The following is a 21,265-nucleotide window of genomic DNA, read 5'->3' as shown; positions in this document are numbered from 1 at the left end:
CTTTGGGGTCACTGGAAAGCAGAGCTCAGGCCTGCTCCCTGTGCTTAGTATGGCAGTCCCCTTCTCACCCCTGGTCCCCCAACTCCCTGGGCCGAGGCCGCTCAGGGTCTGGCCAACAGCGACAGCCACAGTGGTGGTGGCGGCAGCAGCTGCGACGCGGCGCGTCCCACACACACACCCCCCCCCCCAGCCAGGGGTGTGGGGTGAGGGCCGGCGGGTGGGCGCCGCCTGGCGGGCGGGCGGGCAGGGGGCTGGCATCAGGGAGGGGGCGCATGTCACGTGCCGGCGGGCGGGTGGGCGCGTACAGTAGGGCGCCCTGCTACTGTACTGGGGAGTCAGTGCCCTGTTACCGGGTCTCGTCTCTCCCGCAGATCTCGCGAGAGTGGCTGACTGGCTGTGGGGGTTGCGGCGGCAGCAGGCGGAGCCGGGGAGGGAAAGCAGCGGCGGCTGAGGCGACTGAGGCGGCGGGCGGAGCGGCAGGCGGCGGCGGCGGCGCGGCGGCGGAGCGCAGCATCATGGCGGACCGAGACAGCGGCAGCGAGCAGGGTGGTGCGGCGCTGGGCTCGGGCGGCTCCCTGGGGCACCCGGGCTCGGGCTCGGGCTCCGGCGGGGGCGGTGGTGGCGGCGGGGGCGGCGGCGGCAGTGGCGGCGGCGGCGGCGGGGCCCCGGGGGGGCTGCAGCACGAGACGCAGGAGCTGGCCTCCAAGCGGGTGGACATCCAGAACAAGCGCTTCTACCTGGACGTGAAACAGAACGCCAAGGGCCGCTTCCTGAAGATCGCTGAGGTGGGCGCGGGCGGCAACAAGAGCCGCCTCACTCTCTCCATGTCAGTGGCCGTGGAGTTCCGCGACTACCTGGGCGACTTCATCGAGCACTACGCGCAGCTGGGCCCCAGCCAGCCGCCCGACCTGGCCCAGGCGCAGGACGAGCCGCGCCGGGCGCTCAAGAGCGAGTTCCTGGTGCGCGAGAACCGCAAGTACTACATGGATCTCAAGGAGAACCAGCGCGGCCGCTTCCTGCGCATCCGCCAGACGGTCAACCGGGGGCCCGGCCTGGGCTCCACGCAGGGCCAGACCATTGCGCTGCCCGCACAGGGGCTCATCGAGTTCCGCGACGCTCTGGCCAAGCTCATCGATGACTACGGAGTGGAGGAGGAGCCGGCCGAGCTGCCCGAGGGCACCTCCTTGACTGTGGACAACAAGCGCTTCTTCTTCGATGTGGGCTCCAACAAGTACGGCGTGTTTATGCGAGTGAGCGAGGTGAAGCCCACCTACCGCAACTCCATCACCGTGCCCTACAAGGTGTGGGCCAAGTTCGGACACACCTTCTGCAAGTACTCGGAGGAGATGAAGAAGATTCAAGAGAAGCAGAGGGAGAAGCGAGCTGCCTGTGAGCAGCTCCACCAGCAGCAGCAGCAGCAGCAGGAGGAGACCGCCGCTGCCACCCTGTTGCTGCAGGGTGAGGAAGAAGGGGAAGAAGATTGATCAAACTGAATGGAAAAAACCCACACACACATGCATACACACACACACACAGCCACACACAGAAAATATACTGTAAAGAAAGAGAGAAAATAAAAAGTAAAAAAGTAAAAAAAAAAAAAAAAAAAAAAAAAAAGAAATAACTGTTAACTCCAAGGGAGCACCACCCACAGAACCTCCACCAACTGACAGTTTCTCTTCTTGACTTGCCACCCATCGCTGGATGTTGTCCACTTTATCCACCATATAAAACAGTAAGCAGCTGCTAAAAACAAAAAAACAAAAAAAATACAAAAAGTAATAACATTATATGAACTGTGTTTCCTACTTGATTAAAAAATATAAAGAACTGAGTGTTTATTTCCCTAATTAACCAAGAACTTTTGTACACGTTTAAGCTATTATTATTAAAAGTGTTTGCAAAATGGTCAAGATTATAATATTGCTGAATTATATAAAAGTCCTTTTCATGTTGAGCTAACATTTGACTTTAGCACAAAAAAGAGATATTTTAGAACACGTAAAATAATATTTTTAGTTTTTCTCATTTTGTTACCAAATTTCAAACCTTACATGGAGGTTATTATAGTATATTTGACACCCTATATACCTGTGATTAGAGATGTGTATATATATGAGGGCTAGGCATGCTGTGTGTCTGAGCTTTGTCTAAATGTTATGCAGAAGTTTGTAGAGTTAAAGGTACGTAGGTTTAATTCATGCAAGGTAAACAATAAGTGCTCTCTTTTATACAATATGCATTGCATCTGGACCTTAAACATATAAAAAATGGTCAGTGAAACTTCTGTGAACATGAAGAAATTATTAAAAAAGGCATTTAAATGAAATTTGCTAAGTTGTGATTTTTACGGTTGGAACCAAAGTTATTCAAATAGTAAAAGGAAAAAGAGATAGAAAGATAAAGGAAATCTCCCATAATATTTTTCTGCATCTGTTTGCTTTGACTGAGTAGGTGTTTTGTCATTATTGTGTATATGAGATGTATCGTTCATAATATATTTTTTTTATTATGTGTAGAAAGATTTTAAAAACTTAACTAACGTGCAGCAATTTCCAGTGAACCTGTACTTGGACATCAGGTAGCGAGTCTATTTGTGGTCACTAGCACTGTCTCCTAAACTAGTAAGAGATCTGAAGCTATTCTTTGATTTTTGCCAGTGCTATTAACTTATGTAGACCTGTTAAAAAGCAGAGCAACACAATTATAGTTATCCTACTGAGCCATGGATTCTGAGTTTCATTTTAAAAGTGAAAGACAAGTTGGTATGTGTAAAGGATTTCCATGTAGCTGTGGTGCTAGTTATTACTGGCTACATTATACGCTAAATGTATTTGTGTTCCCCAAGTGTATAAGCCTTCTATCAAAAGTATGTCCTATAACTCATATATTCAAGGTGTAGGGTATGAAAATGCAAAGCTTAGGAGAGCACTTTACCAAGCTGGTGTCCTCCAAACTGAAATTGTTTGTAACGATAGTCTTTTACAGGTTTTCATTTAAAGATGTTTGTGTGCTTTTAATTGACAACTAACTTCTTGCTGCTGTATAGTAAAATATTAATATATTTTTATCATTAAACTGCTGCATGACTATCATCTTTGAGTGAAGAGAAAATGTTATAAAAAAAGATGCCTTAAACAGTACATTTTGGTTTGGAATTCTGTAGAAAGTATTTTGGTTAAAAAAAAAAAAAGGATCTTGTCTGATATAGAGCGTTCTGGGGATGGAATTGTTTCTTGGCAAATCCAGCCATATAGATCTTACTGCTGTATGTAGAAGACACCACCTGTAGGAGCTGGAAGGTATCAGTGCTTCTCACATTGTAAAGCATTGGCCTAGGAAGGTGAAACAGTTGTCTTTTTGAAGGATTTTTTTTTTTCTGCTGGTTCTTTGGGTTTTGATTTGATATTTTAAGCTCCCTGGTTGAGTGTGTTGTCTTTGTTTTTGAGATCTACTGTATGTGTTGAATAACAAGCTATTTCCATTGTACTGTGCATTTTCCCATTAAATTGTTTGCTTTTAATATTCATACAATGTTAAATATGAGGTGACCGTACAATAGTTAGGAATTTCTTTACTTACAAAAATCACTGGAAATGATTAAATTGCTTTTCCCCTTCCCCCAAGGTGCATTTTTCTTATTTCCATATAGTAAAGTTGAGCTTTTACAGTGCATAATGTGACATTTGGAATGCTTATCAACTGCATGTAAACATTAATAACCTGCACTTTTTTGTCTTAAGGTTTGTTGAGCTGTTTTGTTCACTGTACTTTTACTGTGATATGGAAAAGACTGCATTCTCTGTGCTGTTACTAGTTAGGAAAGAGAATTGCTTTGATTTTGTCTCTTGTTTACTATAGCTTTTTAAAGTTAAGCCTTGTACTACAGGTTGTTGGAGTACGCCTAGATCAGTGTTTCATAGTAGCCAGCAATAAGTAGTGCAAGTCAACAAAAACACAGCAAACTTAGGCAAAGTGTCCTTTCTTTGAGATGCGAGTTCTTTCATGAGGTTTTCTTTAGGGTCAGAGTTACCTTAAAGTGAAGCCTTTCTTACCTACAGACTTCAGATTCTGCTTGGAATCCTACCGGATCAATAAGCACATGTATTGTGCAATTGTCTTTACACTTTAACAGTTAAACACAATCTTACTAAGATTTTGAAACCAGTGTCTGATTTATGGTCAGTGGGTTTAAAAAGAAATCCACATGCAAATCTTTTAAGACTTAAGAGATGATCTTAGAAAAGACTAAGTGACTGTAAAGATGCTCTTTTTTGCATCTCACTTTACCTCCCCAAGCACCCTCCCAACCCTCCCTTCCCTCTACTGTTTCATCCTTTCCTCACCCTTCCTCCCAGGTGCTCGGTACTTTACCAAGGTTCTATATCTCAGTGTTTTATGTTGGAGTTTTTCCTTGTTTTTATTTTACTAGTTGGTAAACCCTGTTTGTGCTGAAATGAAAAAGGAGATGGTATATTTGACCATATGTGTTATTCATAGAAGACAGTATGATCAAATGTGCCAAAAACAAGCAAACAAAACTTAATTCCTGACAAGTATGCCTTATTTTTAATGATCTGCTTTGTCTTACGATTAAGGTCCAAGAGCTTGGTTAAACTATATTATTTGCCTAAGTATAAAAGAAAACTTGAAATGCATTGCAATATTGACATTCTTTAAAATGAGAGACACTGTCAAGTAATTTAATCTGAGATCAGCCACCAGATTTGAAATGCCCATATATGTGTGTGTGTTTGGTGTTGTTCGTTTTTTTTTCTTTTAAATCACCAAATCTTTTTTTAAGCTACTTTTTATTTGTGCCTCCTATTTATCATGCTGATGTTAGAAGCAGCAGTCATCCAGCCACAGAGGGAGCTAAAGTTAACTATCCAGAACTGTAGAAATCATTATACATGCCTTTGACAACAAAGGAAGTTCATAAGAAAAGCCATGTCGGCTTTTCCTCTACTAGATACAGATTGAAGGTAGATGAATATTTGCCAAATGGAAAGGAGAGACAATGTGAGTCAGGAAAGACAAACTTTCCCAGCTTCCTAAAAGCCATGGAGAGTAGAAACCAAAACCAACAGGGAAATAAAAACCTTGAAAGTCTCACTTTCTAGTCCCATGCAGGGGTTGAAATTTGACTCAAAGTGGAAAATATATTGATAGGTTTTTTATGTCTTCACATCTAGAGATGGATAACTATTCCAATTTGATTTTTCAGGTAATGGAGAAAGCTGCTAGTAATTTTAACCCCTGCCTAAAGAAGACAGATAATTTCATTTGGGAGCAAATACTTATTGCCTTGAAAAATAGCACTGTAATAGCCTATGATAATTAGTTGTAGAATAACCTTTATCCCTTTTAAACTATGCAAATTATTAAATAAGTGTAAATTAGGACTCAATTAAAGATAGTTGATTATATTGCAATCAGATGGCATTCACAAACTTAACTGGAGCATATACAAATGAAATCTATTAGTCTAAGAGTTTTGTATGCTAACAGAAAAATATAATTTAGCTACCTATTCTAAAAATGGTGAATATTATTAATATTGTATAATAGGACTGGGAAGACTGCCTCCTTTTTTGAAGAGAGAGAGATTAAGGATTTTTATAATTGTTTTTCATCAAATTTTAATATTTTTGTCAAATTTTTAGGTATTTAATTTGTAAAACAGTTTGCTTTGTACTGGCATACAGAAAATAGGGTATTGATTTTAAACTTTTTGAAGCCAAGTGATCAAGTACATTTGTAATAAAAGTCAATGGATCTATATCAGTTGTACTCACTGTTTTCATTTCTTCTTATTATTACTACAGGAATGCTATACTTTTTCTGCAGGAACACTGTACTAAATTTGGGTGGAAGGGAGGGGAAGAGATAAGTCCGTTGATAATGAGAATCTGGGTGGGTAACCATGGCCCAAGCACTTTATATAATGTTTAAGTCAATTCAGATTTGGTATATTAAAAAAGATGCGTATGTCAATTTTTTTCTTCCTGTTTTCGTATGAAACTTGATGTTTGTGGGGGTTATCTCATTCATTGTTTCCGTGCTTTAACATTTTGCATTTGGCACTGTTGAAACTTTCTAAACATATTTTTCTTTTATGACATTTTGGGTTATATGCCAGCCATGGTGAACCCACCATGGGCATGATTGTTATTTCTGTCTCCCACACATGGTTCTCACCCTCTTTTCTTCAATATTCCCACTCATTTTTTCATATTTTACACACACACACACACACACACACACACATTTCCAGATGATTTTAGAATGGAGATTTCTGAGATTGTTGCTGTAGTTGTTTTCATAGCTCCACAATTCATTTTATTTTACATGTGAACGTATTTTCAATATTATTCCCCACTAAAAAAATGAGATACCAAATCTAATGACTTTTTTCCCTTTTCTGAGTTTCTCAGTATCAGAATGAGATCCTGCTTTCTATGTAAAAGGATTGCTAAAAAAGAAAAGGGAATCTTCAGCAATTTAGGTTTGGAACAATTGGTGATAACTCTGAGTATAACATTTATAGCTGAATATCCTTAAATTTGAATATCTTAATAATTTAGAGTGATAAATACTTTTTCCTGAGAGTGGAATGAATAGGAAAAAGAATTTATTGGAATTGCTTAGGTGAGCAAATTCACTGAAGTTATTTGTGTAAAGTTTTCTGTTAAAGTTTATCCACTTCTAAATCAAATTATAGTATTTCTGGGTTTTTTTAAATTGCAAGTTAACTGAATTTAGACCATTAGTAATGGAGTACACTATAAAACTAAAATGATCACTGCTATTAAAATTACTCTTTTCACCCAGCTGCATTAATTACCATAGAGAATTTGCAGTATATTTTTAAGAAAACCTGATTTTAATATTTGGGGAGTTATTTGATCATAAAAACCTAAATTTAAGGCCTAGGCCATTTGACAGGCTCTTTTCAAACAGAAATTTCATTATTACGGGTTAAGTGAAGATCATCTAAACTAGCATTATCATGTCAGGTAGAATTCCATAATGCAAAAACGACCAAGTGAAAAGTAAAAGATATGATTGGTTTCAAGCCAACAATTTGTCATCTTACAGCTGCTAAACTGACTACCAAGTTTTGATGTTGAATGGTCTAGGCAATTTATGTCTTTAGGAAAGCGGAGTATGGCATGGGTTGTTTGTTAGAAACATTTTTCTTAAAAAATATATCATAGTTAATCATGTATTTTTATTTTGTCCCCATATTATGTTTGGTATTTGTTTTCTTTTTCTTTTTTTTTCCCTGATGTGCTTTGCTTTTGTGGAAAATTGTCTTGTTTGATAGGTAGAAACATGGTGGTGATCCTCTATGTAAAATAAAGTTAATTCTTAAGGACCAGAAATATTTTACTCACTTTGGAATTGCAAGGTTTTTGAATTTTCATGAAAGCATACTTTGTTTTGATGACTATTAGCAGTTTTCTTATTAATTAAAATTTTATAGCATTTCATGGGGAAAATTAAGCTAAAAGTTTAATTTTCTTGATTTAGGGTGCACTTTAATAATTCAAGAGGCCTCCAAGTTCAAGGACCAAACCTTTATATTTTGGAATTTTGAGAATCATGGAAGTACTCTTCTTAACATGTGTTTTAGTCTAAACTGGATTAAAACAGAAGGATCCTCAGAGGACTTAAGGTGTCCTTATTGTGAAGTAGCAAACTTATGGGACAGGTGACTTATGTATTCACCTTGACTAGCTCAACCAGTGATGGGCATCAGCTAATGAATTATTAGAGACATGTTGGGATTGGGTCAAGCTCCCATTCAGCTGGAGTGGATTGGCAATTTCCAGTGTAGGTAGTTGTTGATGGCATTTGACCTACCTCCCTACCATATACGTTTGGCTTTTTTTTTTCTCCCATCCTCTTTTTTCCTTGTTTCGCTCTCCTTTATTATCCTTACCATAGGCCTGCCAGTGACACTCAAACTTACCCCTTTAAGAGGGAAGTAAAGAAATTGCTGGCTCCTGCCTTAGAACATAGCTAACTGATCCCAGAAAGATTTCTGTATAATGAAGTAATTGGGCAGTTTTTCTGAGTGCTATTTTCCCCATAGTCTTAAACTGGCAATCTGAAGGGCATTGAAATTGTTAAGAAATTCGTGTATTGAAGAGAGTAAGAAGTATGTGTATTTTAGGTAAGTTACAGGGGGGTGAGATTTACTGGTTTGGAAATTTGAGAGCAGAAAGGGAAGAACCGTTCAATGTGTTCATGAATGGGAGTGTGAGAGTTATTTATATAAGGGAATGGTTTGGAGGTAAAGTGGGAGAAATTTTTATTGGGAGGTAAGAAAAGATACTAAGGTGGAGTCTTAAATGAGCGTTGTTTGCTAAGGACAATGAAATTGATCTTCACTAATGAAGTTTCAATAAAGCCGGAGAAAATGGGTCCCTTGTTGGTTATGAGAAAGCTGTTGGTCGGTAGCTAGATATGATGATGATGATGCATTATACAATCTGCTTTCAGGTGTAGGATATTTGCTTTTCTGGACAAATTAAGTAGCACAATTGTGGAATGACAGCTTTTCTGGTCAAAGCATGTTGGTACTGGGGACTTACTATTTTGAGGGAAAGAAGATAAGAAAATTTCAAACTTTTCCACTTATCATTTTTAAACTATCAGAAATATTTATTATACAGATTATTTTTCTGGGCTCATGTTTCAGTGTAGTTTAGCTTTACTTTTCAAAATGGTCCTTAGATCAAATCATTTGATTTTACAGTTCACAAAGATCCATATCATACCTTGATTTTATAGAACCTTGAACCTTTGGTCCACATTAATTTCTTATAAGAGAGTAAACCAGGTAAAAACAGTAAACTGCAATTTTAGGTAACTTTTTCATTTCTTTTACATTTGCAGTCCCGTCATTTACGACTGTGGATCTTATGAGACCCTCAATAATACTATATTTCTGAAATTAGACAACATACCTCCCAAAACTCAAATTTCTGTTTGTATTCCCACTTTCTCTGTTATTTTAAAATTGTAGAATTCCCAAGTGTTCAGTGGTGGCAGATAATATAATTTAGTATATCTTGGAAGTTCCTATGTTCTTTGTAGGGTGAACTGATAGTGTCTAGATTTCTGTTCCCAGTATCCCAGGAACATTTTTAATTATTTAAGATAAAGAATTGCTATAATATTTTGTTTTTTAAATTACATAATTCAAGTGTATTTGGACTCCTTTTTAGTTTAATATGGACTTATTCTCAGTGATTCTGACAGATTATTTCATTTTACCCAAATCTGTATACATTAGTGACAAAATTTCTTAGATAGCTAAAAAAGAGGTTCTGATTTTGTATCTGGAAAGTAACTTTTTTTTTTTTTACAAATGTCAAGTTTGTTAACAAAATTATTTTTATTATAATTTATTTTTTAGAATTAACACTTAGTATGCTTTTCCCATCCTACCCATTTTAAATTATGATACAATTACATTCTATAACTTGTTTAAGTCTGTGCAGAGCCTTCTTAAATAGCCCCTCCCTTAGGAATTGTTTTTTTGAAAAGTGAATTCCCAAACCTAGTCAAGAACCAGTGATTTAAGTAACTGCCTTTGAAAGGATTCCTTGAGTCTAGTCAATGGAGATAAATGATAGCCCATTTCCATGCTGCATACAGTTGTTAGGGTTTATAAAGTTATCAATATGTAAAAGTGCAAAAGCAGGAAAGATATAAAGTTGCCTATAAAATTTCTAGTTTTCATTATTTGCACTATTTATCTTTGCACTTGATTTTTTGAAAGTTAAGACTAGTCACTTTCACTTTTGTTTCTAGTCTTTTCTAATTTCTTACAGAATTGTTTTCAATATCCCACCCAAAGCAAAACTTATATGCAATTAAATATGCTTTATAAGTCCGAGAAAATATTTCTTAGTGTTAGCTATGTAGAACAAAAATTTTTTTTGATAAAAATTTTTAATATGGGCCTTTATTTGCCAATATAATCCTTTGTAAATGTGAGCTTTATTAAACTATTTAAATAGACAAAGTGAAAGCTTAGGATAGAAAAAAAATATATATATATATGTATATGAAACGATGTCTTTGAGATCCAGCTTCCAGCCTGAGATGGCCTGGTTTTGGAGTGTTGATTTATTTTCACTGAAGTCAATGAGATCTGAGTCTAGCTGGGTATTGGCTTAAAAAGCTGGAAGTGAAGTGGGTGGCAAGTGGCAGCTCCCTCTTTTATGTAGTTTTCCATAATGCTCAAAGAGTTTCATCATGGTCTATATGATATAACTGGGTATTGAAATAATTACATTAAATGAATATTCCTTTTTGGAATTCAAGGTTCACTCACTTTTTGAGGGGGGGAGGGTGGCAAGGGATAAGAGACTTTATTTTAACTAGAAGAATTCTTATAACCTCAAGATGTGCTCTAGGAAGAATAGGAGAACAAAATGTGTACCTGTGAACATATTTTTTGTCTTAGTGAGATTGTGCAACACAGTGTTCAAAATTGCAAAAAAAAAAAAAAAAGGTTGATAGTTTTGTCAATAGAACAGAAATGTGTTTTGGCTAAAATTAATTTTTGTAAGTTATTTAATTATTTCATTTTATATTCCCTTCCCGTATCCTTTTGGGCGCTTCATACTTCTAACAAGTGAGAGGCCTCTCTTTAGATCTGGTTTATTTTTGGAATGCCTGAGTGTGTTTCTCTATTGGGGGGGGGGGTCGCCACAGGGTGTTGTTTTAATTCTTGACATGCTCTTCTCAGCATGTTTTGGTAGTCATCCTGGATCTCATGTTTGCAAATTCTGTTGATAATTAAGTGATGTATTGACCTCTCTGACATTGTGTGAATGTTTGTGGCTGGCCTTTATTGTAGAACCTTGTAGTTTTGCTTTCAATTGGGATAGAAAGTTAAACTTCCATTGTTCAAATTTTAGGTTTATCTAGTGGAATTGTGCCCGATAGTTGTCTAACTATGGACCAGTTTTGGGGAATGTAGGTTGACAAATGTGTATTTGACTCTAGATAATCCTTTACTCAAAATAGTAAATTAAAGGCTATAGTATTAGAGTTCTCTTAAGTTTTAAGTTGTCAGATCTTTAAATGTGGATGATGATCAGCATTGTGTTTATGAATTTCCTTAGGGAAAAGAGAAAAATTCAGTCTCCAAACCTTTTCTGAGAGACTAAACTTACCATATATGGAAAATGAAAATATTTTAAAAAGTGGCTTTGATTATTTTTTAATGGAGTTTAATCAGCTTAATTAATTATTTTTCCTAGGTTGAAGCACTTATTTCCCAAATTTGAATAAAGGGAAAAGATCAGCAATTTGGCCCCTTTTTTTTGAGGCCATTTTTAGTTTTCTGCCCCCATTTCCCAACCCTAGTATAAGATGAATTACGGGTATCCCTCTAAGTCCCTGTAACCCCTTTTTGAGATCACAGAAACCTTTGATAATCTGATGAAAGTGATGGACCCTCTCCCCAGAAAAAAAAAATGCACATACACAGATAATTTTACATACAACCTCAGGGGCATCACACATCTAAAACCCAAGTTAAGGATCTCTGCTCTAAGTAAACTCTATAGAGAAAATTTTCATGCAATTAATTGATAAAATTAAGAACTAACTATTGGCTTAAAACATTTCAGATTGGAATTATTGTTAGATGGTGGCCCCTACTAACAAAATGTGACATTGCAACCAGCTTTGTTAGACATCCAGACAGAAGGAAAAAAGCAATGTTCTGAGAGCTATTTATAAGGAGTCAGGGCATCTCTAGATGTGGGAGCCATTCCTGGTTCAAGGCAGGGGTCAGGGTGCCTGACAGCTTCTAGCAGGGTAGAGTTTGATAAACCACAATGCTCAGGATGCCAAGGGGTTAGCCATTATCTTAACCCCTTCCTCACCAAAAGATTTTAGTTTTGTCTATTAGGAAAAAAGATGTCACTGGGAAAAAAAAAAAAAAAAGATTTGCCTTACAACTTTGCTGGAACACATCAGTTTGGTGACGTATGGGACACCAGTATTATTTGTGAGAAGGTACATAAAACCAAAGTAAATTATTCTCTATGTAGAACATTATTTACTAGTATCATTTGTTTGGATGTATTAGCTTTGACAATTTTTACCAGTAAATATTGGTTTTATTTAAAACTGGGAATCCAATTTATAAATAGGATAGTTGTTGTATCTGTCCTTTCCCCTATGTAAAGAATAGTTTAAAGATTTATGCATACTTTTTACTTTTCTCTCTTGATGCCATGGAGTGGGGTGGGGTGGGGTGGGGTGGGGGGAGATCTTTGAGTCAATAACTGACAAAATGTCTTCTCCAAATTTAAAAATTGAGAAACAGCACTTTAAGTCCTAACTCTACACCATTTTAGTGCATGTATTAGTTTTCATAATGATTTTTGGTGCATGCCTTTGGGCTTCTTCAAAAGTGTACAATAGGAAAGTATATTTCCTTTCTTAGAAAGGAGATTTTTTTCTACTTTGCAACTTGTGATTACAAAAATCTTCCTCTGTGGGAAGATTAACCATGTATTGAACTACTGAAAAGTATATATTTTTAGATATACAGAAGGAATCTACATGGAGCAGCATTCAGACCTATATAGAAGTCATAGCATTCTGTATAGGACCAAAAAGGAAATAACATTAAACACTTAAACAGACTTTGTTGGGTAGAAATACCTTTAGATCTTGCATTGACTTCCAAAAAGAAAATACCACAGAAGTTTGCTGAAAACTTTTGTTGTTTGAATTTTCTCTGTCAGTGTATTTAGCCCAAATACAACAGCTTTGGGTTAACACATACATAAGAATCAAAAAAACAAAACTAACTAAATAGATCAGTCTGGTTTGTCAATCCAGCTTGACTGAAATAAGTAAACTAATCACTTGGAACATGAAAAACTGTCCAACTCCTCTAAGGTTTTGACAAAATAACCTTGGCTGATGTGGGAAGATTCCCACTTTGATTTCTGACCTGACAGTGAAGATTCATGCTTGACATGATTTCAAACCTGACAGTGTCTGTTTAAGGAGCTATGGTACAGTTTGCTAATTCAATCCCAGATACCTGTTGATTACCTGTGAGATCTAGAGTCCAAAGTAGCCAGCAGCCATATCCCTGAGTGCTCTGTGCCCATCAGATCTCTTAAAGTAAGCAGGGTTGGGACAGGTAACAGCTCAGATGAGTGACCTCAGGTGCCGTGGACAGCCTCAGATTCAAGAATTGTATCTGTTTTCTTGGGAGTCATCACTGAACTAATGTCCCACATGGTGTTACTGTAGATGCTCTCTCTTAGAGGAGGCCCAGAGCACACATCCTAATCGCTTGTGGTACTCAGAGAGGGGGTGCTAACTCTGAGGCCCTGGCCAAATTCCAGTTTAGGAATGTGGGTCTTCTTCTTGCCATTCTAATTGGAAATGTGCATTGCTTCCCATTTTCCCTGTTGACCTCAGTGCAAACTGTATTAGTCTGTTTCTTTGCCCTGGTCCCAAGTAAGATCCTGGTGTGTATTATATGGGCCATGTTTATGCCTTATCTTAATGCACAAGAGTTGAGGAATGAGTGAGCTCCATATCAAAGTGCCCTGTAGTTAGAGGGGAACTCTTGTGATGCTTTGGAGGTGAAATGGGCCCTTTTGGCATAAGTTGGGGAATATGCACTGGCCGGAGGCTTCCAGCCATGAGGTGTGAATTAAAACCTATTTCCCTCTTTTCTTATAGCACGTTGAGAAAATCTGTTGGGTTTTCAGCAGTCAGGGAAGGCCGGAGTTCTGCAGCTTTAATCTGGGTAACTGAGGCTGGTTGGGGCAAGACTTCGGTTAATTAACTGGGTTCTCAGATGCCACAGACTCCGTGAAAAGTCACCATTATTTTCAATGGTTGTGATAGAATTTCCCCCCAGTAGCCATTATTTTAAGATTATATTGCAGAGTTGCTTTATTTGAGCTTTTCATGTATACACAATCCCAAACTGGAAGAAATAATTTAAAAAAAAAAAAAAAGGAATCCTGCTGTGAAAGGTATATATTACTCTAGATTTTTCTTACTGTAAATATTGTAAGATTGTAATACTGTCGATATTTTATTAACCAACAAATGTTAATCTATGTGAATTCAGACTTATTTTAAATGTGCTTCTTATTTACTGTGTGTGGTCCCTGTTGCTGACAGTATTAAGTTATATTCTGATGTAAGATTAACTTTATTAAAGAATGTAAACATTCATGTTTCCTTATGGGAAAACAAATAAAGTATAAAGAAGACAATTCTTTTCATTAAAATATACTGTGTATTTACACTTGCTAGACCCAGCACCACTTATAAATTTAGTACACTGTTCAGAATTTTAGTTAACACGGCTGACATGGTTGTGCTCTGTTTGAAAGTCTAAGAGTAGGTATTGTTGGAATATAAAGTTTGTATTTGTCTGCTGTGAATCATAATCTTGAAATTTCTAATCAAGTTTGTAAAATTTTTATAGTAAAACATTTTAATGACAATTTAAAAATTTACTTCTCTAAAGAATGGTCAAAACAGTATCCTTTCAAAAATAGAATTGTTCTTTAATATCTTTCCAAACTGACTTTGGTTAAATGGACCAGATGTATATTAGTTAAAATTTAGGACAAAGTTGTGATATTCTTTGAGTTTACAAGTTAATCCTTATTGGAAATGTGCCAATTATACAGTAGAATATCATTAATTTGCACTGTTTGGGGACCCCATTAAGAATGCTGAATTTTGCCAACTAAGAAGTAAGCAAATGCAATTTAAAAAGTAAATTTGAGCATTCTGTATTAAATATGTGCAGTTATTATCACATGAAGAAGCGCAGTGTGTCGGGCTGTAATATAACCATACTTGCTGTCATGTTCTCCCATCTCAGTGCTGGGAACTCACCATGTGGAAACCAAGCAAATGTGTTGTGCATCAGCCGGCTTGAGTTTGTTCAATATCAAAGCTGAAACTAGCGAGGTCTGCTGTACTGCTTATTGAAGTATTGTGATTCTTTTAGGCATTGATTCTTACAAAATATATACTGTAACAGTATACTTTGTACAGATTTAAATTTTATTTGAAAAAAATGAAATAAAGTAGGCAAAAAAATAAAGATGTTTATTTTTCATGTGACTATATAAACAGATCAGTCTTTTGTTTCAGTGTCTTTGGGGGGATCTGGTTGCTCTTGCGTTTTTGGGGGGGTTTTGGGGGGTTTTTTGTTTTTTGATCGATGGAAACCATTTTTAGGACTCAGGAACAGGTATACTTGTCTGATCATTAATTGGCTGCAAGCTTTAAGTGTGCTCTCTTGCACTGGAAAACTCTATTTTCTATTTTATTTTAAAACACATTTATTGGGGCGCCTGGGTGGCTTAGTCGTTAAGCGTCTGCCTTTGGCTTAGGTCCTGATCTCAGGGTCCTGGGATCGGGTCAGGCTCCCTGCTCAGTCTGCTTCTCCCATTCCCTCTCCCTCTGCCCCTGCTCCTGTGCTCTCTCTCTCTCACTCTCTCAAATAAATAAAATCTTAAAAAAAAAAAAAAAGAAAGATAGGCAAGTCATTCACATAAAATCTTTAGAAATAAATAAATGTGTTTTAAAGACATTTGTTTACTTTTTTTAAAGATTTTATTTATTTATTTGACAAAGAGAAACAGCGAGAGAGGGAACACAAGTAGGGGGAGTGGGAGAGGGAGAGGCAGGCTCCCCACCTAGCAGGACCCTGGGATCATGACCTGAGCCAAAAGCAGACGCTTAACCGACTAAGCCACCCAGGTGCCCCTGAATCAGTTTTTTAAAATTCTCTGATGGTATGATGGTTAACCTAGCCCATCACAATTGAGGAAAAAGAAAAAGTTTTCCCATAAATCATGCCCCTTTCCCATGGAAGGGTTTTTTGTTTTCTTTCGTTTTAAAATTGAAGTTGGTTTAAGGTAGTGGAAGACTTACCAAAGAGTGCATGACAAAACATGAAGAGAATCTTCTGCAGAAAATAGAGGTTGTGCTTAAAGATCCTTTCAGAACTGCTTTTCTAGTGAGTGGAGTGGTAGACAGAGAATGAAGTTACCAATGAAAATGTGGCTCAAGTGTGATCCTTCAGAATAGTTTTAATGGGGTCTTCGTACAGAAGATTAGATTATTAGACCAAAAAAATCCCAGTTTTGTCCTCTAATTCAAAAACCAGTGGAGGCCTTATGTGCATGACATTTTCCCCAACCTTTAGAAGTAGAGCTGGAAGTTTTATTTCTGCTTTCTCCTCATTTTATCTTTGCTGATGCTTTCATTTACCTTCAGGCTGGATAAAAGGAGGCTTGGAACAAGTAGTTGCAGGGACAAGGTTCCTGCAAAAGTCACACCATAGAAAATTTTTCAGTGTATTTAAATGTATGTGACTGTGGTTATATTCTAAAAACTGATATATGGCCATAAAAATATCTCAAGATCATAGTATTACAGTTCCAGGCTTTCCTGGGTGAATCCTGAGAAGGTTTTGCTATTGTTGTTACTGGTTTTTTCTTGCTGAAGTGGCCCTCTTTTGTAGAGAACAGCAGACTAGCTGTTGGACTAGCTTCTACATCTGACAGCCGCCACTCCAATAAAAATAATGCAGAAACTTTGCTTATGAAAACTTAAAGCTGAGGGTGTCACTGTTTGGAGGAGGTAGGTGGGGTGCAAAGAAAGTTTTCCCTACATTCTGCAGGGCCTCTGATTTGGGAGGCACAAACAGAACAGGTGGGTACCTCCTGAAAAGGAAACCAGATTCCCTTCTGGGCTCAAGGTGGAATCAGTCTAACCCTTGGATCCCTTTTGAAGAGTTGGGCTCTCTAGTTATAGGAGCTTGAGGTAGAAATTCTAGCCATGATTTGTGGTAAGTATAAGGGAAGGAAAAGTCAGAAGCCCCTTCCTCACTGTCTGTGACCTTATTCTTTTAAAGACTCCTGATGGGACTGTGATAAAATATGCCCTGTAGTCATTTTGAAGTGCAAGTACTGAAGTTCTGCAGGGCTCCAGGGGATACAGACTTGGGGTAGGTCTGAACTACAGGACAAGGCTTATAGTGCCACGGGAGGGAGACCCTCAAGAAAGGGGCCCAGCATGTTCAACAGAACTATTTGTCATTTTTATTTAGCTCTTTGTTTTCTAAAGTGATGTAATTGGCAAACTCTTCCCACCCTCACCTCTAATAGATGTTAACTTTTATTTAACCACGTGGTATGTCATTTACTTTGGCTCTTTTGCATGATTTTTAGAAATCTCTTTGTTCCTAGTTCCAGTCTTTCTAAGCAGACAGGACTTTTTGATTGAGAGTACAGGGTTTGGAAGAGGTTCATTCAGGATCAGAGGAAAGAAGAGTTCTCTTTTTCGGTGTTTGACTGCTAGCTAACCTCAGGGCTGGCACATATCACCACCGCTTTCACTTCACCATCCCCCGCTCTTCTGGAACTTGAGGGGGAGGAGCCACTATTTTTTCCCCTTAAAATGGGGATTCTACCCTCATATTGCAGATCTCCAGAGTGTTTTCAGTAAGGTTGTCCCAGTTCTCCTCAACAGTGATTTTTATTTATTTTGATTTGTTCCAATTGGGCCATTTGACACCTAGGTTGGCGGTGAGGAAATGTCACAAAACAGAGTCAGTGAATGTTGCAATGTTTAAAAGAGCAGGATATCCCCACTTTACAGCCCACGGGGTTAACCGCTTAACGCCCCCCCCACCACACCCATCCTAAGGATCCTGACTCTCCTCGCATACCCAGCTCACACCTTAGAACTTCCCCCAAGGAGCAGGAGTTTCCTTGTCATCCTCCTGGGAAGACTGGCAGCAGGTCTAACCTGTCTCCAGTTTTTCTGTCTCTGGCAGCGACACTAAGGGTGGGTCTATACCGCTACCATCGTAAATTTTTCCAAGCCCACTACTTTTTTTTTTTTTAACTAACATTGCATGCTTAAAATATGCAAGATACCAAGCTACGTATTTTATCTAGATTATTTTATTTAATTCTTACTACAACCCTATGAGATAGGCACTTTTATTTACCCCCATTTTACAGAAGAGGGAAACTGAGGCACAGAGAGATTAAGTAACATGCCCAGGGCCACACAGTCAGAATTCAAGTCACAAGTCCTGGCAGGCTGGTGCCAGAGCACGCCCTTGGTCTCAGTCACTCTAGTGTATTGTCTTCCCTATAAGGTTCTGCCTCCTCTTCTAACTTGTAGAGTCCCCCTGACTTTGATGTTGCCTTACCTCAGGATGTACTTAGCTGGATGGCAAAGCTTATGTTCCCTGTATAGCTCAAAAGCCACACTTCCTGTTCTGAAGGTTGATTCCTGAATGAATCCACATTTTCATTTCCCCTCCCGTTTCATGGGAGAGTGACTTACTCAGAGCAGAGCTGAGGGAAGCTGGCAATAGCCTTTCCAGGCCTCTCTCTCCACTGCTCTTTTTGAAAGTAAGCACAGCCCTCAATACTCTTCCTGCCTCTTCCCATCCTCACCACAATGACTTGATCAAAGAGCTCTGTGAATGAAGCCCCTGAATTCTGTCTAGTGGAGTTGTTGATTTCTTTCTGTTTCCCGGATTATAGCCCCCAGCAGACACCCTGTCCTGCTTCCCATCTGGCTTCAGATAGAGGCTCAAAAAGGATCAGGAGGCAGCCTTTAGGAGAGGATCTGGGTTTGCCCAGATTCCCAAAACCTCACTATTCACCAGTAATTGACCCAGTAACTGGATCAGCCGGGGCTAGTCCTGTAGTTTCTAGCTCAGAGTTATGCTTGGGCTTTTATGTTTCTGAAGGCACTTTCCTGCATCCTCTAAAATGCTATTTTCCAGATGCTTCCTGACCTCCAAGGGGAGGTCCAGAGTCTGTCACTCTCCAGGGGCCTCTTCCAAAAATAAAATCTGAAATTCCTGGGGACTTGGGGTGGTTTAGATGGCTGTGGCATCTGTTAGAACTCTTGTCTGAAAAGAGAAGTTCACAGTTTAAACTGGAACCCCTCATGTGTTTTGTATCCTCTATAACAGTGGTTCTTCAAGTGTGGCCCCTGGACCAAGAGCATGAGCATTCCCTTAGAAATTGTCAGAAATGCAAATTCCTGGGCCTAACTCCGGAACAAACCAAATCAGAACCTTAGCTTTGCTCTTCAGGGGCCCAGCGACCCTGTTGTAACGAGCCCACCAGGTGACCGTGAGGCACATTGAAGTGGGAGAACCACTGCTCTCTAAAGCGAGGTTCTCTACGTCTTTTCGAGTCTTAGGTTTGAGAATCCGGTGAAAGCTTGTGGCCCTCTCACCTGCTTCACCGACCCCCCTGAGGGCCAAGTTAAGAATCCCTTTTCTGCCCCTTAGAGCTTGTCCATCCCTCTCTGGCTTCCACTGTTTTGACACCACCTCCAGAAGGGGTGGCCACATCTCCCCTATTTGTTTTTCCTTTTTTTTTTAAAGTAGCTCCATGCCTAGCATGGAGCCCTCGCCTTCCTCACTCATGACCCTGAGATCAAGACCTGAGCCGAGATCAAGAGTCGGACGCTTGACTGACTGAGCCACCCGAGTGCCCCTCTCCCCTATTTGTTCTTTCATCTGTGTACTGTTGGTTGTTGTCCAGAGCACACCAGAATGCACAGGGAAAAGGGCACGCTCCATGGATGTGCTGCAACTGTAACCCATGGCCTCTAGACAGAAACCAAATGCTCAGGCATGGGGCACCAGGCCAGGAGCCTGGGGCCAAATAGAAAAGTGATTCTTTCTCCTAGAGCTGGGAGCTCTGTGTCAGAGCAGAACTGCTAAAAACTGCTAAACTTCCTGTGACAATCCTGGCTGGAGCTTGCTGATGGCAGGTAGAGATCTGTCAATGGCAAGTCCTGGCTGTGCCTGTTGTCCCTGATGACTTGTTTGTAGCACCCCCGTTCACCTGCGCAAGTGTCCTGGTTTGGATGACAGATTATGTGGTCACCCATTTTCTCACCTAACTGCCTCCTCGCTGGTCTCCTTACTGCCATTCTCTCCCCCTGCAATCCATTCTCCACACAGCAGCCTGCTTGTAAATATGGTTCCGAGGTTCTTATGAGCTGGCCCCTGCCTAACTCTCCAGCTTTGTCTCTTCCTTTTACCTCCTTGTTCACTTCTCTTAAGTCATATGGTCATCTTCCTGTACCTTGGATGCATGGAGCCCATGGCCACCTAAGGGTCTTTGGCTTTGCTCTTCCCTCTGCCTGGAACGTACTTCCCTCCACATCCCCACACAGCTGGCCCTTCTCATCATCAGGCCTCAGCTTCAAGGGGGCCTCCTCTGACAACCAAACTGAAGTGGACTCTCCCTCACTCCTCTGTTTAAGTTTTCTTCCTAGCGCCTATCACTGTCCAAGATAGACTTTTCTCTCTTTTTCTGTTGATGGGGGCAGGCCTCGCTAAGGCATCCCCAGTGTCGGAATGAGTCTGCCACACAGCAGACACTCAGGAAACATCTCTTAGCTAAATGACTGGACTCCAGTGAGTACAGGCCATTTCTGAAGGTCAGCTCTGCCTCTGGGGCTGACTTCCTCATCCACTTTGAATGCAAGTACTGTATTTCTGTTTTATCTCCCCACTGGCCCACAGGTGGCATGGGACAGGGGCCCTGAATCTGAGATGATTTTCTCTGCTGCTGCCAGCCCTCCTTAGCATCCTGTACCTCCTACCTCTGTGTGGGGCTCAGTATCTCCTCTCCCTAGCTGTCTCATCTCTAGATGAAGCTCTAGGAACGGACAGTAACCCTGGACTCAACAGATACCTTAATGCCCACTCTGCCCCCAAAAGCTCCCCAAAGCATCATTAGTTGGGGCTCTAGCCACTCAGCATGCACTTGGGGCCCCCCTTGGCCACATTCATCTGGGCTTTTCACTTGGTGAGCTGGGCACTTACTCTCCCTGGAACCCACTAATTGAGGGAAGGGAGGAAACTAGCTATCTGAGAGGTGATGTGCCCTGTTTCTAAATGCTGAGAGGTAGGAGATATTTAGAAAAGTATGGCCTCCATATAGCACCATCATCATTGGTGACATTTCACTGAATCCCAGCTCTTCTACTCTCTGTTACTTGGCCCTCCCCCCAGTCTTTAAGATGGGAGTGGTGACAACCACACTCCTCCTCCCCCCCCCCCCCCCCCAGCTGAACAGCTCTACAGGGAAGAAGCAGAAAAGAGCCTTCCTCCCTGATTCTAAACCTGAGGAGGAAATGAGGCTCCTGAGCTTAGCTGAGTTTAAAATAAATT

The 21,265-nt window shown here is 39.9% G+C and overlaps 2 protein-coding genes and 1 long non-coding RNA gene across 11 annotated transcripts in view; 2 read left to right on the top strand and 1 right to left on the bottom strand.

The window, feature by feature from the left end:
• LOC145722453 (uncharacterized) overlaps positions 1–21,265 on the bottom strand; it is a 388,135-nt gene that overhangs the window by 111,962 nt on the left and 254,908 nt on the right. The window lies entirely within an intron of this gene.
• PURA (purine rich element binding protein A) overlaps positions 1–21,265 on the top strand; it is a 64,207-nt gene that overhangs the window by 6,366 nt on the left and 36,576 nt on the right. For 5 of the 8 annotated variants that reach the window (XM_081826975.1, XM_081826976.1, XM_031026135.2 and 2 more), the window contains one exon: positions 372–5,784. The exons of the other annotated variants lie outside the window; for them this stretch is intronic. In XM_081826975.1, coding sequence (XP_081683101.1) covers positions 516–1,484 — 969 coding nt within the window. In that variant the 5' untranslated portion in view covers positions 372–515 and the 3' untranslated portion in view covers positions 1,485–5,784. Of the gene's footprint in view, positions 1–371; positions 5,785–21,265 lie in introns of those variants that run through there. 8 annotated transcript variants of the gene reach the window in all.
• IGIP (IgA inducing protein) lies at positions 5,927–15,169 on the top strand. The gene has a single exon (XM_081826979.1). It carries the CDS (start codon positions 14,829–14,831, stop codon positions 14,988–14,990), a length of 162 nt encoding a protein of 53 aa, XP_081683105.1. The 5' UTR covers positions 5,927–14,828; the 3' UTR covers positions 14,991–15,169.

The sequence above is a fragment of the Leptonychotes weddellii genome, chromosome 7, assembly GCF_054177405.1.
Source record: "Leptonychotes weddellii isolate Sample4059 chromosome 7, ASM5417740v2, whole genome shotgun sequence".
NCBI lineage: Eukaryota > Metazoa > Chordata > Mammalia > Carnivora > Phocidae > Leptonychotes > Leptonychotes weddellii.
The sequence above is the reverse complement of the archived record's forward strand: the minus strand, read 5'-3'. Positions and strand labels throughout refer to the sequence as shown.